Source organism: Numenius arquata, chromosome Z (assembly GCF_964106895.1).
Source record: "Numenius arquata chromosome Z, bNumArq3.hap1.1, whole genome shotgun sequence".
NCBI lineage: Eukaryota > Metazoa > Chordata > Aves > Charadriiformes > Scolopacidae > Numenius > Numenius arquata.
In genome coordinates, this window is record NC_133616.1 from 32,304,809 (window position 1) to 32,321,646 (window position 16,838).

Here is a 16,838-nt window from a genome sequence, read left to right on the forward strand (position 1 = left end):
CCCATGTATTTTCCAATAATTTCTTCCAATGAAGAAAAGCTTAGATTCTGTTCTCTCGTTTTTAGGTATGAGAGAAGGAAAGCATTCCCAGGCAGTTTTGACTTCAAGATTTACATTCTAGATCCAATAAGGCTGTTGAATATAAAATGAATTGCTTTTATTGGTAAAGAATTGTTGTTTGCTCATTCCTACTACAATAATAAAGACTTCTGCTGAATGCATTTTGGGTTCAAAAACATCCTATTTATAGTTTAGATGCAAAATGATCTCTGTTCACTACAATGTCTCATTTGCAGGTTATCATTCTGCTTTCCTATGAAAGCTAGTTGGCAGATGTTTCCTTCCATCTTGACTCATTGCATTAGTGATGGAAAAATATTCTGCGTCCTACTGTGGTACCCTTCATAAGCAGAAATGGAGAACAGAACCAGTTTGTTTAAAACGCACAGGACAGTGTAAAGAGAAAATACTCTCGCATGAATATCAGCACAACTACATTATTCAAATCCTTCCATTTTTTAATTAAGTAACTTTCCAAATAGTTGCAGTCTGTAGCACAACACTAATATTCACTCCTTAAAAATAAAACAAAAAATAGTATAAAATAAACTAAACAAATAAAAATAGAATAAAAAATAAACATAACAAAACAAAATGAAATAAAATTAAATTAAAAATTTCCACAGGTCTTAAAATAAAAATTTGCTACAGGTGCGTAGCCTCATACCCCATCAGTGTTTCATTTCCCCATGTACAGTAGCAGAATGAAAAAAGTATCACTATTTCACATTTCTAAAACTACTTTGAAGATATCCTTTGACAGTGAAGTAATATTTATACCATTTGGCACCTTCGGTGGACATTTTTGCCAATTTGATCCAGTGCTGTCATTGAAGTTTGATTATCTGAAGATGTTAAATTTCAAGGTTTTAAAATGCAAGGCTATCTCTTAGAATTGAGCAGCTCCACAGGCAAGATATGTATTTTTTTTCATGTTAAGGTTTATAGAAGAAGTAATTTATCACTGACTGGTAGGTTGGCTTACACATCAGCAAATTTGTTGCTTATTTTCTTCAAAACTCCAGTCTGTGAAAAGTAATTAAAGATCAGTCTGCCTATAAAGCTGGTTATAAGGAAAAAACCAAAACACAACCCCCAAAAAAGCGAAATAAGGCCATGTTCACATCTGAAGTAAAAAGGACTCATCAATTTCTATAAGCAGTTGTCTTTCCCTTTGTTGACCAGTGATAGCTATAACGTTCTTTAGGTTTCATTTGGTACTGATCTGTTGGGTACTGACCTGTTCTGGACACTTTTGTCAGTTAACAATTTCTTTCTACATATTCCTTATCAGTATTTTTTCAACACTTAGACATTTACCAGTAGCTCACTTTTGTTTTAAGCTCATAATGACTGGGAGAAGTGGACAATGGGAAAAGAAATACAAACCACAGATGGAAATCCTCTCTTGCTCTAGAAACAGGACTAACTGTCTCATTTTGCGAGATATTAGAGTGAAAGAACACCAAAGATTTTGGGAACCTGGGAATTTGGTTCAAGTGTTTGTATAATATTGAAAAGATGCAAATTTTATTGTGTTTGAAAGTCTGTAGGTATTGTTTTGCTTTGAGATGGGTTAATTTCACATCTCAACAGCATTTCTTTAATGATCTTAAATTATATGACATAAAAATATTTTTTTCTTTGTGAAGGAAGCATGAATTAGAACAAGTGTTGTTAAAACCTATTAGCTTAAAATAGATTAACCCATACGTAGCCAAATCTTTTTGTCAATATTCATTTTCACACTTTATTTTGGCCCATGCTAGATGCACAGAACAGGAAAATCCAAAGAAGTCAATGCTGACATTGAAGGGCACCATCTAAAGCCACTCAGATAGTTAAAGAAACCCTTACATAACACAGCTTTAAACCACCTTGCACAGACTATGCAAAAAAGGTTCAAGCCAAAGGCAGCCTGCAAAGCAGTGATTGTAAAATCCACAGAAGTCAGTGGAAAAACATCAGTAATACTCTCTAAGAATACCAAGGCTTCACATTTACACTATTATCACCATCTTAACATGAAATTAGACTAAGAACAATACAAGTTCTTAGAATTCATTCTAATATTTATGTCTTTGCACATCCTTCCAGCACAGAGAATTCTTTATTAATACGTACTTAATACTAATCACTAATGGACTGTGTTCCTTTACTAACAAATCAATCTTGGACATAAAACCTACCCTCTTTCAAAACAAGCAAACAGCAAGACTTTTTTATGTTTCTCTTGACTAGATTGCCATGCCTTTTGTAGATTGCCTCAATACACATGGCATGTTCATTTAAAACTTTTTCAGTGTTTGAAAACACTTGCACAGTATTTGGATAGCAGCTTCACAGACCCACGTTTGCACTGGCTGCACATGCAGTGCAGGGCAGAAATGAGCCAAAAATCTGTCACAACTGCTTGCCACAATTTCAGTAACTGAATTCTGAATAGTGACTTTGGATTTACTCCAGCACCTGCCAAATCCACAGGACTGAAAAATTCACAATTTGACCCAGTATGTGAATATTTTCCCCTCTTTGGGTTGCACCTACAAATGGACAGAGGTCTATTTTTTCAGTGTAATGATACATTTCTAAAGCACAAAGGGGAACTCCTGAGGCATGTGAAGTGTGATAATTTCAATTAAATTCATGAAGCTATGGGGATTTATGCCAAAGAGTTTGCCTATGCTGGCTCAAAATTTTCTGCTAAAGATGATATATATTTGCTAACCTAAGAATGCATTTTCCACTGTCCAGCTGCTAGTTAAGAAGATTAATGACTGCTTTGTAGTTCCAATTAAACTCCTTTATCACCAAGAGGGACGAAACAAGTTTTGATTTCAAAAGTGCTGCTTAAGAAAGAAGACCAGGGCTGCATAACACTGACATTTTATTAGAATTCATTTGTAACAAATGGAACTTGTGTCAGCAAAGAACTGATTTCATACAGACTTTCTTTCGCCACCAATGTAACGAAGTAAGAAAATAAAAAGCACGCCTTTCATTCTGTAAAACATTTACGCGTACTACTAATTAGAGGTAATTGTATCTTTTTTAACAAGCCATTTTACAAGGTAATTTTTTAAATTTTTCAGTCTATGCATCCAAAACAAGAGCAAAGAACACAATTTTTATTATCTTTGTAAAGACACTCCAAGCTTGAATGGCAAAGCCACATAACAGATGGTTATGATGAGACCTGCAGCCTTCTGATATCTGTGGAGTATCAGGGCACCAAAAAAAAAAAAAAAAAAAAAAAAAAAGGAAAAGAAAATAGAAGAAAATGAAAAATAAACAAAAAGTAAGAGAGAATAAAAGGAAAAAAAAAGCAGTTGCTTTTTTTTTTAATCATTGCAAACTTTGTTTTTCCTTTTTACATGTTCTGTGTCATTTAAATACACACAAGTGGATTTTATAAGCAGTTTCTTACAGATGGGTTCAAGTTATAATATTATTGGGTGTAGAATCAATAGGGCAGTGCATAGTACAAAGGTATATATAGAAAGTGCAAATCTCCCTAGAGGGCCACTCCTTCTCCCAGCCATCCTCCCTACTATCTAACCACTCAAATAATTTTTTTAAAAACAGCTAAATTAAACTTCTGTATAAATCATTTTTATATATTTTGTGGTTTTTTTCCCATTGCAACTAATTACAAAATTAGACATAGCTACACATATAAACATAAATAATAGCACCATACTGGTTATGCTGATGAGACCAATTTTAAGATTGGAAATGTATGATGTATGTAGACAAAGATGCTCACCATTTAATTTAACTGTAGAATGACTGCATATCAGAGTACAGAAAGTGGAATGCACATCAATGATGCTAAGTTATCTTAAGAAACATAAAAACTAAAAGGACTATTTAGTTATACAACAGTTTTCCTCACAAATTGGCTCTGCTTTTCTTTTTTTTATTCCCTCACTTTCTTCGGAGCTTGCAAGACAATCTGCTAGGGAGAATGCCCTGATCCTTTTACCAATCCAGTGTGTAAGAATCTTTCGCTAGTCTATGTTTTCAAAATGATGCTTTTTTTTTTGATTATAGTGTTTTTCTGATCCTCTTCATTTGAGTTGAAGAACATGACCACACCACTAACCTGGCACTTCAATAATTATTTTAAAATACAAATCAAGAAAGAAAAAGAAAAAAGAAACATAGTGCACATTCTTCTCTGGTTCAGATGCAAGTTATAGTATCTCATTCTGAGGTAGCCTTCTATTCCATATATATATATATATATATTTATATTTTTGTTTTTATTTTTTTGTGGGTTTTTTTTTTTCTTTACAAAAGTGCTCAAATACAATGCTTGCTAGAGTTTGGTCTTTCATATTTTTTCTTTCTGCTAGTAGTGGGTAAAGTGGAAGAAGAAAAAAAGTTGAGGTCACACTGACAAGCCATACCAATGATCCTATTTGAAACCTCAAGAAAGAACTCCTTTGATACCCATGTACTGACAATGGTAGAAGGCATGATGGAAACCAGGGTCAATGTAAATGGCATCCTACTAAGAGTCTCAAAAAGTACTTTGTGCTGTTTACAGAAATTTCTTTGTTCCCAGGAAGAAAATCTAGTGTCACTCTCAAATATACCCTGTGGACTCAAGTCTTGCCAGTCTTACATTAACGCTCCCACTGAAAGCAATGGTTTGACTTTAGTACTCTGTTGACAAAATTGAATGACCAGGACTTGGTCCAAAATAAATAAAAAAAAAGATGCATGAGCACTGCTAATGTCAACTGCTGCTAGTGTACTGCTACATCTCTGCAATGATAACACTATAATCAGTGACATCGTGGGTTTGAAAAGCCAACGAGAAATAGATTTTTAATTTGTGGGCTGGTCGGTTATTGGAAATATGGAAAGATAAAGGGCCTTGACTACCTACATGTTTTGATTTATCATTTATTACCATCCATAGTTGATTAGAAACTGGAAATGCATATTTTTCAAAATTGTCTGTTACATGTATTAAAATGTTTGAAAATAATAACAGAGACATGAACAAACTCAACTAAATACAAATGAAGGCTAACTTAAAGAAATGCTATTCAAAATAGGCAGCAAATATAAGGCACTCTAAATGTAAAATTAAAATAAAACCCAGCATCCCAAAACATGGCTGTATGCCACAAAATGTTTGATTTCACAGAGCAATGTGTGTTTGGCTTTGCCCTGTTACATACGGTAAATGTAAATTATATAGCGCACACTATAGACAGTATACTATAGAATACAGTTTTAAAACATCTTAATACCTAGTATATTACAACATTCTCCACTCTTAAAGGGATATGCACTGACCTTTCCCACATGCACACTTCCTACATTTAATAATATGATTTCTTATTGCACTATAGTGTTACAAATATTGAACTTCACTGGAAGCCTAAATCACATACTCTGTGCGTGTGTGCATGTGTGTGTGTGCGTGTGTGTGTGTTCAAGTGGCAATGTGGATAGAAATATTATTTGAGATAGACATGACGTTCAAATATCAGTGATGTGCATTCCTCACTTCCCTTTGCAATAGAAGGTTATGGACTTTGGAAATGCAGAGATGGTCAAATAGTAGTCTAATGTAATTGTAGTATGCTGGAAAATGTTCCCAATGCTTTAATAAGTCCAGATATGGAAGAATTGATATATTTATGTGTATGTGTGTGAATATCTACCTATCCTTATCTCCGTAACTAAACAGAGAGTTAGACAAAGGTAGACAGTAATACATACATATACTAATATATATATAGACAGAGAGCGAGGGTTTGGGTGTGCATGTGCATATGTGTGCATGCGTGTGTGTGTTAGCAGCATCTTTATACTTTGCGCCTCCCTGTTGATTCCAAAAGAAACCAAAGAGCCCCATTTTGATTTAACTGATTACAATGAATATTTTCTTAAAGAAAAATAAAACAAAAAAAATTGTAAAAGTAGTATCTAACAAGACTGTGGTACTGTAGATAAATATAGGACTGCACAAAAATGTGCAAATTTTCAAATTATTTAACATTTCTACAGCACAATATTACAGATAACAGTTCTACAGCTTAAAAAAAATCTACATTTTTTAAACAAAAAGATTACCAGTTATGCAACCTTTTCTTTAATTCACTTCAATGATTGATAAACTCTTGTTAAAAAAAGGAAAAAGTTTACACAGTTAAAAATGAAGCACAGGTCAGCAGTATCTTTACAATACTAAAAAACTAAATCAAGGACTTCCTTTTTAATCATTCCCACATTTTCCCTAAAGTGTTATAATGAGCAGTATGATGGGAAGGGGTGATGTTGAAGTCAAGAGTCTGCTTTATTTGAGAAGCCAGGACCCAATCTTTAAACAAACATCTTGCACTGAACAGCAGTTCTCTCAAAATTCCTCTTTGCAAAAGCATGAAATCCTGAACAAGAGATTATTCTTTATGATTATTTTCCTCTTCCCTTTAACTTCAACCAATGTCAAACCCTTGAGGTATCTGTAAATGAGATCCTTCAGACGCCTCAGTGGTCAGGGTTCTTTTATTATGGTTAGGTTATTAAACTGTGAATTCTTGGTCCACATGGAATAGTTTGTTGTTGTTGTTTGTTGTTGTTGTTGTTGTTGTTTTATATATCCCCATTATTTCTGTTCTTTTGTTTTTTATTTCATATATCCCCAATAATTGCTCCTTAGCTAAGAGTTAAGAAGTACTTCTAAAGCACATCGTATGGCTCAGAAGCGGCTCTCTGGATCTTAAAGGGCCTGCAATAAAAATCCATGATGGGTTTTTATGTTGCATAGTGATCAAAGCTGCCCAGATATTCCAGTGCGGCTCGATAGCAGAATTGGTATTGATCCTGGAGAAAGAAAGATAGAAAACAAAAGCATCAAAAAGCCATCTTGTTGGTTGGTTCCTATTTTCTTTCAACTAAGAGGGAATACTTTTTGGCTACAGACAAATGTACCACAGAGGCACCTGCAGTTCAGGAAAATTATCTTGTGCTGACATCAATAGAAATCCAGTCTGAGATACAACAGATGAAGATAGACACTCATTTTATGTAATAACATTTTCCACAGAATGCAGCTTCTTTTTTGTGCAGAGCCTATATACCTACCTATTGACCATTTGTTATTCTGGATTAATACAAAATCAGCATAAAGCTTTCTTCTTACAGGAGCATGCTAAGATGCTTTCCCCTCACGTATTTGAAAATAATTAGTAAAATATCCAATTAACTCTACAGGAAATACAACACAGTAAGTGACAAAATCCATCACAGCCTTAATATGGAATACTGTATGGAAAACCACAAGGTTAAAAATCATGTTAAGGAAGCAAAGGGAATCCAAACCTTTCAGTAATATAGGCTTTGATGAAGATGTGAAAATATCTCAGCCTGTGGCAAGAAAAGGGCCTAAGAGAGAAATATGCAGCTAAGGCACCTTATTAACATGAAAGAGATTTCATTTCAACTTACACCTGAAAGCAGAGAGAAGTTCAGCGTGGTGAGAGATTTGCTTTTACCTCTGGTGAATCCAGCACTTGGCATTCCATGTTATTCTCACCCCCACACAGCAGTCCTTTTGCACATTTATGTAATATTGCACATTTATACTGAAATGGTGCATCTGTGTACCCATTTGCAACTGCCACTCAGGGTTTAAAAGTTAAAAAAGAAAAAAAAGAAAAAAAGGAAAAGGAAAAGGAAAAGGAAAAGGGAAAGGAAAAGGAAAAGGAGAAAAAGAAAGAGAAAGAGAAAGAGAAAGAGAAAGAGAAAGAGAAAGAGAAAGAGAAAGAGAAAGAGAAAGAGAAAGAGAAAGAGAAAGAGAAAGAGAAAGAGAAAGAGAAAGAAAGAAAAAGAAAAAGAGAAAGAGAAAGAAAAAGAAAAAGAAAGAGAAAAAGAAAAAGAAAAAGAAAAAGAAAAAGAAAAAGAAAAAGAAAAAGAAAAAGAAAAAGAAAAAGGAAAAGGAAAAGGAAAAGGAAAAGGAAAAGGAAAAGGAAAAGGAAAAGGAAAAGGAAAAGGAAAAGGAAAAGGAAAAGAAAAAGAAAAAGGAAAAAGAAAAAGAAAAAAGAAAGAAAAAGATAAATTGCTTCTGAAAGCCATCTGAAACTATCTGCTTATTTATCTGATAGTGTTATGTGGTAACCCCACACGGGTTATACTTGTTAAGATCACCATAAAATTTCTTTTGGACACCAGAAAACTCATCAGATATTTGCCTCAACATAGTGGTGTGATCATTAATAGTTCTTTACTGCTTCCTGTTGGAACAGTGGGAGAATGCATTAGACATATGCATAAATTTTAAGTGTATGTGTGGTCCACATGGAGTTGAAGTGCTTTGTCGAATAAGGATTAGATTTCCTGGCAGTTTATACTACTGAATGAGAGATTTGTTTTCCACAGGATGCCGAAAGAAATGAGTACAACACACTTCTACTTTCAGCAGGGGCAATGAAGGGTAGCATACAGAAATAAGTCAAAATAGGAGGAGGGAAAATATATTGCATAGCTGTACTCTGTATTTGTCAAGTAGGTTCCAAGAAGCATAGTTTTTCTGTATACTGTAGTTATTTCTTAGAATCAAAATGACAGAAAGCAGGCATTTTTCATTTTGCTTATCCAGAAGAATGATGGTAATGAAAAAGAAATGGAATTAACTCTTCAGTTTGGTCAAAGTGATTTACTTGGCTAACTGACAAGATTAAAAATAAGTATCTTTATTTTTCATATATGTTTTTATGAAGTTGTCTTCTTAAAAATAAGACTATCCAGCTTTTATTGAACAAGTTTAATTTTTGTGCAGAAAATGGCAAACTCTGGGGAGCTACTTTAGATTTCACAGACTGTAATTTAAAAGCCAGTGTCAATCAAATTATACTAAATAAATGCATGATCTAAAGTGTTTCCCTTCTCTTGCCCTTTTGCTTGGTTCTCCTACCCTATTGGCTCTGGCTTAGTTCAGGTCTCCTGTTCAGAAATTTAAGTAGAAACTAAGCACAACTGAAAATGTTGAAGTATTCCTTATGACATGATACAGTTACAAGCATTCAGGCCCAGGAAATCAGTTGACATTGCTTATCCTTTTTCTTATTTCTCTATGGCACTCTAGCTAGCACAGAAAATATTTAAAATATAGTCTTCCTGAATGCTGAATTTACATTATGCTTTTCAGGCCAAACACCCACTTGCTTGGTGACACAAAGTCAAGAAAACCATGTAAATAATACAGTGTCAGTCTGAAGCCGTGAACAACGCTTTGCTCCTGGAACAAAAAAAATCAGTGGATTCACCTGCAGAAACAACTTGCCTCCTTCTTCATTGCCAGACATTTCAGTTAGGAAACAAAGCTTCAATTAAAAACCAGTAATGCTTCTTGGAAAATGGTTTTCTTCAACTACCATAATTTAGGATCTACTACGGAAATAATTATTTTATTCCCCAACCTGCAGCATCTACTGCTGTAACAGGAAATAGTCCTTGCAGTACTTTTATGGCAGAGTTTACACTGTAGTGATATAGCCACTATATGACGTAAGATATAAATGTAAGCACATTTTATACAGTCTCTGTGCAATTTTTTGCTGGGGAAATACTCTTTCTTTTCCATCACCATTATACATGGATACTGTTTTGCTCACCTCTGTCTGTACCATGGCTGGCCGCTGTGTCCTTAACATTTTGACAGTCTGGAAGATATCTACAACACCTTCATATCTCATTCTTTCTAAAACAATGCTTAGGGTTATGAATACTCCAGTCCTTCCAACACCCGCACTGTTGCAAGAAAAGAAAAAATAAGAAAGGAAAAAAGGAATGTTAATTGACAGTTAATGCTGAAAGAATTGGCTGACAAATTATCTGTGGTTACAGCATGCCATATGGGTACCGACTTCTACAGGGGGAAAGGCTCACTAAGCAAAATTCCTCAGGAATTTACCACATTGCATTTGGAAGAACAACTGCGTTCAAGAAAACTTAACATGCTACTAAGTACTTCCTCACTCTCCAGTCTCCATTGCAAAGTGACTTGGTTTGTTCATCCAGATATACAGTAATCAGTGCATGGTGAAGGAAAATGAGAGTGTTTGTTGCCAATGACCTATGCTGAAATTGAGAAGAGAAAAAGATGCCAAAATGTATTTTACTGCTTGCTTTACTTTAGCTCATTTATGTATATGCCCTGTTTCGCACATAATGTGTTACTTTACCTTCTACTCTGAGTTAGAGAGAGTCAGTGGATTTTCAATTAGTATATTGAAATTTTTCATACGTGCTACAATTTAAGTAACAAATACACAAAAACCTTAAGACACAGCTTTTATTCAAGTCTGGCGGTCTGGATCTTTAGCTTTCCAATACTGATATATGCGCACCATGTCTCTCTACATTGGTCTGAAATGTTGTCTTTGAATATATAGGTTGCTCTTTGCTTTGTCTTGGGTTTCTGTTATTAGTTTAAACCCCCAAGAAGTGATAGAAACTCCTGTAATCAATAGAGCCAATAGTTGTCAGTTATTAAAATTAAACAATCACTTACTCGTGAGGATGACTCTTGGACAAAGAGACAGGTAACTACACATAAAAAAAGATTTTCCAAGCCGGAACTTGTATGGATGGAGATTAAGCACCCCATCATGTCACTGTTAATGTTAAAAATTTCACCAGGTTTTCTCCAGTCAGGTAGACTTGGGAAGCTGGAGATTTATGAGACCTATTCACCAGACAGGAGAGTGGAAGAAAATGAACAGCAGGGAAACACTGAAGAACTCTGAATGTTGATATGGACTATGAGACAGATCCAGTGAATTCACAACGCTGGTGCGGAAATCAAATGTCCAAATTGCATAATGGTATTTTAGTGTTTGGTCTAGATCAGTGCACTTTTAGGGCTATTAAATATATGCAACTGGATTTAGCAATTTTGTGCAACCTGTGTGATTCTGAAGAGCTGAAGCAAAAGGACAATTGAGAAACAACTTATCAAAATATCATGCTCTCAGTGCTGGTTTACCTATATGTGATGACAAAGCTCCTGGATGTATAGAGCAACTGGAATATAAGGTCTCTTTTCCATAATGAGGTAAATTAGAGAGCTAAAGCTTAAGAAACATGCTGAAAAAATCCTCAAAAAATAGCATTGGAACCTGCTTGGACTTTACAGAGCTGACGACAGAGTGATCTAAACCAAGTAGACCAGAAAGTGACCAGGAGAGAGAAGGCAGATTAGCATTTTCCATTCTCCTTACTCCTGCTCAATCATTTAAAGATACCAACAAAAACTGATGATTTTCTAAATACTTGTGAGGACTTCTAGCCTCACACATTAACCAAATCTTCATTAATTAAAAAAACAAACCTACTCAGAACTCTTTAATTTAGCAAAGGAGGGAATTAGTTTGTTGTATTGCGTTCTTAAGAAATGAAAAAGTATCCAGAGAAGGTACTTACTGAGGAAGACAGACTAATACAGAAAGATCTCAAAGCCTGCAAATCCTAACTAGCCATCAAGAGTAATATTTTGGTAAAGTCTATAGGAAACTGACCCTGTTTCCCTGAAAGTGGCAAACCTCTTTTAACACTGTATCAGTTCGCATTAGAAGATGCTTAGGATTTCTAAAGAATGATGGAAGTCCATATCAGTAATGGTGGCATTTTAATGATCAGCTCATACCACAGCATTTAACAAAGCAATGTGACAGGTTTTAAAGAATTTTGAATTTAGGAAATGGTGAGGGGACTACTTCATGATGTAGTGTGATTTGCCAAAGTTTAAACAGTTAGAAACCAAATTTAGGATACTTTATTGACCCGTAAGGAAGTATTGATGTTTTTGTAAGAGAGAAGAGTTTGTTGTTAAAAATACATCTTGAATGCATTCTTGGAAAGGGTGGTCTTCCTTATTGTCCAGATAAAAGCTAAAATAACAGGACTATAAATATCTAAAATTGATTGACGCAAAAATCTTGCTTGAAGCTGAACAGTCCTTTGCTCTTTAAATATTTTTTTTAATTAGCTGCCTGATTGCTTTAGAAATTTTTAAATTGTAACATGCTGATCTATCTGTAAAAAAGCCAGAGAAGAACATTTAAAAATTGTGGATGGCAGGGGTTTACTGTATAAGAGGGAAAGCAAGCCTGTGAAAAATGTGTAGTGTGGGAAGGAAACCACAGGGATGTTGCACTAGGGGAGTCTGTCATTTAAAGAATTTCTCTGTACAAGAGAAATCCTTAAAAACTCATCATGGTACAAACTGGAGGCATTATTACAATAACTACACAAATACTAGGAAAGTGCAGGTACCCAGGATCTTGTGCTTCCTGAAATAATAAATAAACTTCCTGATTTGCTGGGAACAATTCCTATTCTTGTAAATTGACTAACTCCGATAACGATGATGAGCATTACCAATGTCTAAACCATCATTACAACGATGATAAGACCTTTAAAGACCTAACCATGATGAATTATACTGTATTTGACTTTGCTTCTACCAAAGTCAGTGGTAGAAATCTCCATAACTTCAGCATGAAAGACCATACCCATTTGGAAGGGATGCATAACCTACTGCAAGCAGCATTTCATTGCAGTCACAAGTGGACAAGTTTGCATGGTACAAAGAACTTAGAAGAAAAACATCTCTTTGCTTTCTTATGTATCTCTGCATAAAGGCATAAATATTGCTTATTACTCCTCTACTCTCAAAACTCATTAATATCAGGAAGAATAAGGCTTGTTTTTATCATGGTTGTTCTTCATTTTCCCTTGCCAAATGAATCCCAAACACTGCTCTGCAATGCTGTTCTCCTTAGCAGGCCATAAAAATTTTTAGGCACCCAAAAAAAGTAGGATTCAAGTAGTCCAACACATTTATTTTGTCAGTGTTTCAGATTAGGGGAGCAAAAAGAACTCTGTCGAAACACACTAGTATTTTAACAACTTCTGGTTGCTCCTCATTTCGGAAGGACAAGAATCTTTCTCCCTCCGTAGATTCATATGCTCTAATAAATTTGTTCATTTTGTCTTCATGCTAGTATTGGGGCGTTACTTGGCTTGCAGGAAGGACTTGGAACCTGTATCAGTATTTTGCATCTCCGTTATATAAATAATAACATTTAATCTAGCAAAAGAATAATTTGATGTTGCAAAAATGAGTATCTAAAATCCTAATGGAATTTATTGAAAACAATTTATTAAATAAGACATAAAAGATAAAGATATTACTTTTGGCCATCTGCTATAGACTCTAGAATACTGTAAAGAAAATAAACTAAAAAATACAAGAATATTAAAAAAGCTCTCTATGGATTATTCCTACACAACCTACAAGCTCTTTTCATCTGCATATCAATTGTAAAAGAATTAAGGGAAGTCATCACATCAAAAAATAGGCACTACATTCTAAAGTTAGAACTCACCAATTTAAACTTCAATAATTTTTAGACAGGCAGTTTCTAAACACTGCTTTCTATTCCATTCCCTTTCTTGAGATAGGTACCATTTTTATTTGTCTCATCTTGATTACTACTAATGTGGTACTGAGGTGTAACTACCTTGGTTCCAGCAAATAATTCCCAGCAATGCAACAGCTTCACTTTTAATTACCAGTGGAAAAAAATATCAGATATAGCAGGCTGTGATAAGGCTCTTCCTGCTGCGTATGTAGCATTGACCAGATTGCATTAGAGACATTTTTACGTGAAATAAAAATCATTTGCCTACATGTATTCCAGAAGAACCTTTTTAGTGTAAGTGGGATATCACAGAACATTTCCCACTTCATAAAGCAGTCCTATGTATTCCTTTTTAGATCTTCCATTTGATTACGTTTTCTGGCAGTTCACCTATGAAATTCCATTTACATATACACCTTCATTGCAATCAGCAATCAACTTCAGAAAAAAACAAATCTGCATATGAGTCGTTTTGAGGCTTTGCTTACTTACCTGCAATGAACAGAAATTGGTCCATCCTGACCAAACTGCTCTTTTGTTTTGTGCACTTGGCCTATGAAGTCAATAAATCCTTCTCCAGATTTTGGGACTCCTTGTTCTGGCCAGTCAGTGAACTGGAACTGCCTCACTGTTCGGGACTGGCCATCCTTTAACAAAAGACACAAATAATGTCCCCCAAAAGCATGTTCCAATGGCTGGAAGTCAATCAGTCAACAACCAGAAAGACAATCACAAAACAATATATTGAGAAGAGGTGGGCTAAGAAGACTTTTATGAAGACTCTTTCAGTCGCAGTACTGGCTGGTGCTTCTGGACACATTGGCCCAGAAGTGCAGTTTCATTAATAACATTGCACAGTTTCCCTTCCGCAGTGGGTAGGAGAGCTGTCGGACATTCTGCCAGTGTAAAAAGCGTGTCTGAGGCTAAAGCCATAACAATCTCACCAGGTTATACATTTTTTTTAGTTATGTTTTGAATTCTGTGTTAAGTTATGTTTTGAATTCTGTGGACTGTAGATTCCTTTAAATATAGAACAGGAAGAATAAGGCCATCTAATCTGAATCTCTATTTCATAGATATGTTAATCTACCGCAGGAATATCTTCACTGTTGTTCAGTCATTGCCCTCTTTGCAGGTGATATCTTTAATAGTACTTTAATAGGTGCTTTTTATAAGAAGGACATTTGCCTGGAAGAAGGCGGGTCAAGACAAGCCAGTTGTTGAACAAACCATAAACTTCTCTTCAGTCATCGTAATTTCATTCACTAACAGCTTGGACTCAGTCAAAAAATCAAGAAGAAAAGCTTCCTTGCTCAAAAAAGTCAGCTGAAGCTGTTCCTTCCCTTTGGTTAGAAATAGTAACAGGATTGTTTAAAACTGCAGAATACCGTGGCATGGTTATTTTTAGAATGAAGCCACTGGAAGTATTAAATGCCAAATTCTGCTGTATGCCTATTTAATGTGTAAATCGTTAGGACACATAAACAGAAAAAATACAAATGGATGAAGTAAATTTGTTCTGAAATTTCAAACATTGTTCTTGATGATTTTGACACTGTCAATCTCTACAGCTGAAACGTTTAAAAACATGGGCATAAAAGCATGGGTACATGAGGTACTGATGTGAACTAGTGCCTCTGGACATCATGTTTCTTAAGCACCCACCGTGCCGTGACTTCAAAATGGTCTTCTAAGTGAAACTCATGAAAAATGGAAATGGTATAGGAGAATGCCCCAAAAAGCAACAAGTTATGCTGGAGGCCAAGAACAATCTTATTCCACTCCCCTGTCCCTCCCTTCCCCCTCCCCCACTCCCCACCCCCAGCCCCCCAAGCACTCAGCTATTACAGACCTTTGAAATGAAATAGAAGTGATTTAAATAATAACCAAGGGAAAAACCAATACTTTGCTTTTATGTTTCCTCTGGTACTGTGGGTTTTTGCCCCCCATGCCTCAGATGAGTAAGGAAAACAGAAGAGGTGTGTGTGCCAGCCACTGCTCCATGCGAGGACGCACATGCAGTTCTTTGACTTACTATCTTTTATATTCCCACTAGACAACTGTGTCAATTTAGTAGTCTATATCTGTGGAATTTTTTTGCCCACTTAAAAAAAAAAAATCTGTTCAAAAACATTTACCCTGTTTTATTTCATGTTGGCGTCAACACAAATAACTAAGTATTTCCTACTAAAATGGCATTTTGTTAATGCAGACTTCTCTCATAATGGTCTCTGTGATCCCATTTTCCCTCAAGAAGACATAATGAAATTGCATCCTTCAGATAGCCTTAGGCACATGAGATTAATTAATCAAGGAGAGAAAATAACCTCCTATTCTTCTAAATTAAAGAAAGAAAACCTTAAGTCTGACTCACTTACAACATACTGGTTAAGGAGATGGAAGCTCTTCAGCAATTTCTGACCCTGATAGGAATTATGCTAGAATAACAGTAACTTTTTAGGGGTAGAAAAGATAAGAAAGATGATGCTTTACTTAAGTCTAGGCTGTCATTGGAAAGACCATAAACTTCTGTATGCAAAATAGACTTGACAGTAAAATACTTATTTTTCAAGTGTGTCTAAATTAACTGTATTGGTGTATTTCATGATCATAAAAACTCAGTAGTCCAGTGCAAGTCTGTGGAGACTGTTCTTCTCTAGTTTTAATAGCAGTATCTTCTGCTATTTAATGCTATTTAATGAGTATAGAAGTAAAATTAGTTAGTCTGATGTTAGACTAGCATTAAAACATATTGGGAACTGATCTGCAATTTCTTACACATTTCCCTCTGCTACTGACATTATAAGCAGTGCAGCAGTCCAAATATAAATGCCAAATTTTATTAAAATCTGTATTTTCAAATATTGTGACAGTTTGCACAGTTAGTTATCAAAATGTGAACTTTCAGATCCTTACGTGGAGCAGAGGGTTTTTAACGTATCATCCTATTGATCGGCTGACTGTTTGGATTTCTTCTTGCTCCTCACAGGGGAGATTCAATTGTCTTTTGATAAGGCTGTAGAATTTATAATATGCTCTTACAGCCATCACTAATAGTTTAGCCTTATATGACACTGCCCCATCATATTGACCTCTGGAGTTTACAGAGAAAATGAGTATAAAAGCAGTCTGAAGTAGTATATTGAAAGACTTACAGAGGTCAATTTCACCTTACAACAATTCACAGCTCAGTTTCAGAAATAACAGTTCTACACCAGATACTTGCTGCTGATACCTACAAAGGCAGTGTGCTTCTTTTCTTGTCCCTTGGGAATAATTGGCTGGCTTGGATCTACTACAGCACGAATGGTATTCTGACATTATGGATGA

General features: G+C 35.2%; 1 protein-coding gene across 1 annotated transcript in view; it reads right to left on the minus strand.

Moving 5' to 3' along the window:
- Positions 1–6,715: 6,715 nt before the first annotated feature.
- The window catches only part of PTPRD (protein tyrosine phosphatase receptor type D), a 284,383-nt gene continuing 274,260 nt past the window's right edge, over positions 6,716–16,838 (minus strand). The window contains exons 34-36 of the mRNA XM_074165861.1: positions 14,001–14,155; positions 9,696–9,831; positions 6,716–6,906 (exon numbers count right to left, since the gene is read on the minus strand). Of these exons, the coding sequence (XP_074021962.1) occupies positions 6,838–6,906; positions 9,696–9,831; positions 14,001–14,155 (360 nt within the window). The 3' untranslated portion in view covers positions 6,716–6,837. The remainder of the gene's footprint in view (positions 6,907–9,695; positions 9,832–14,000; positions 14,156–16,838) is intronic.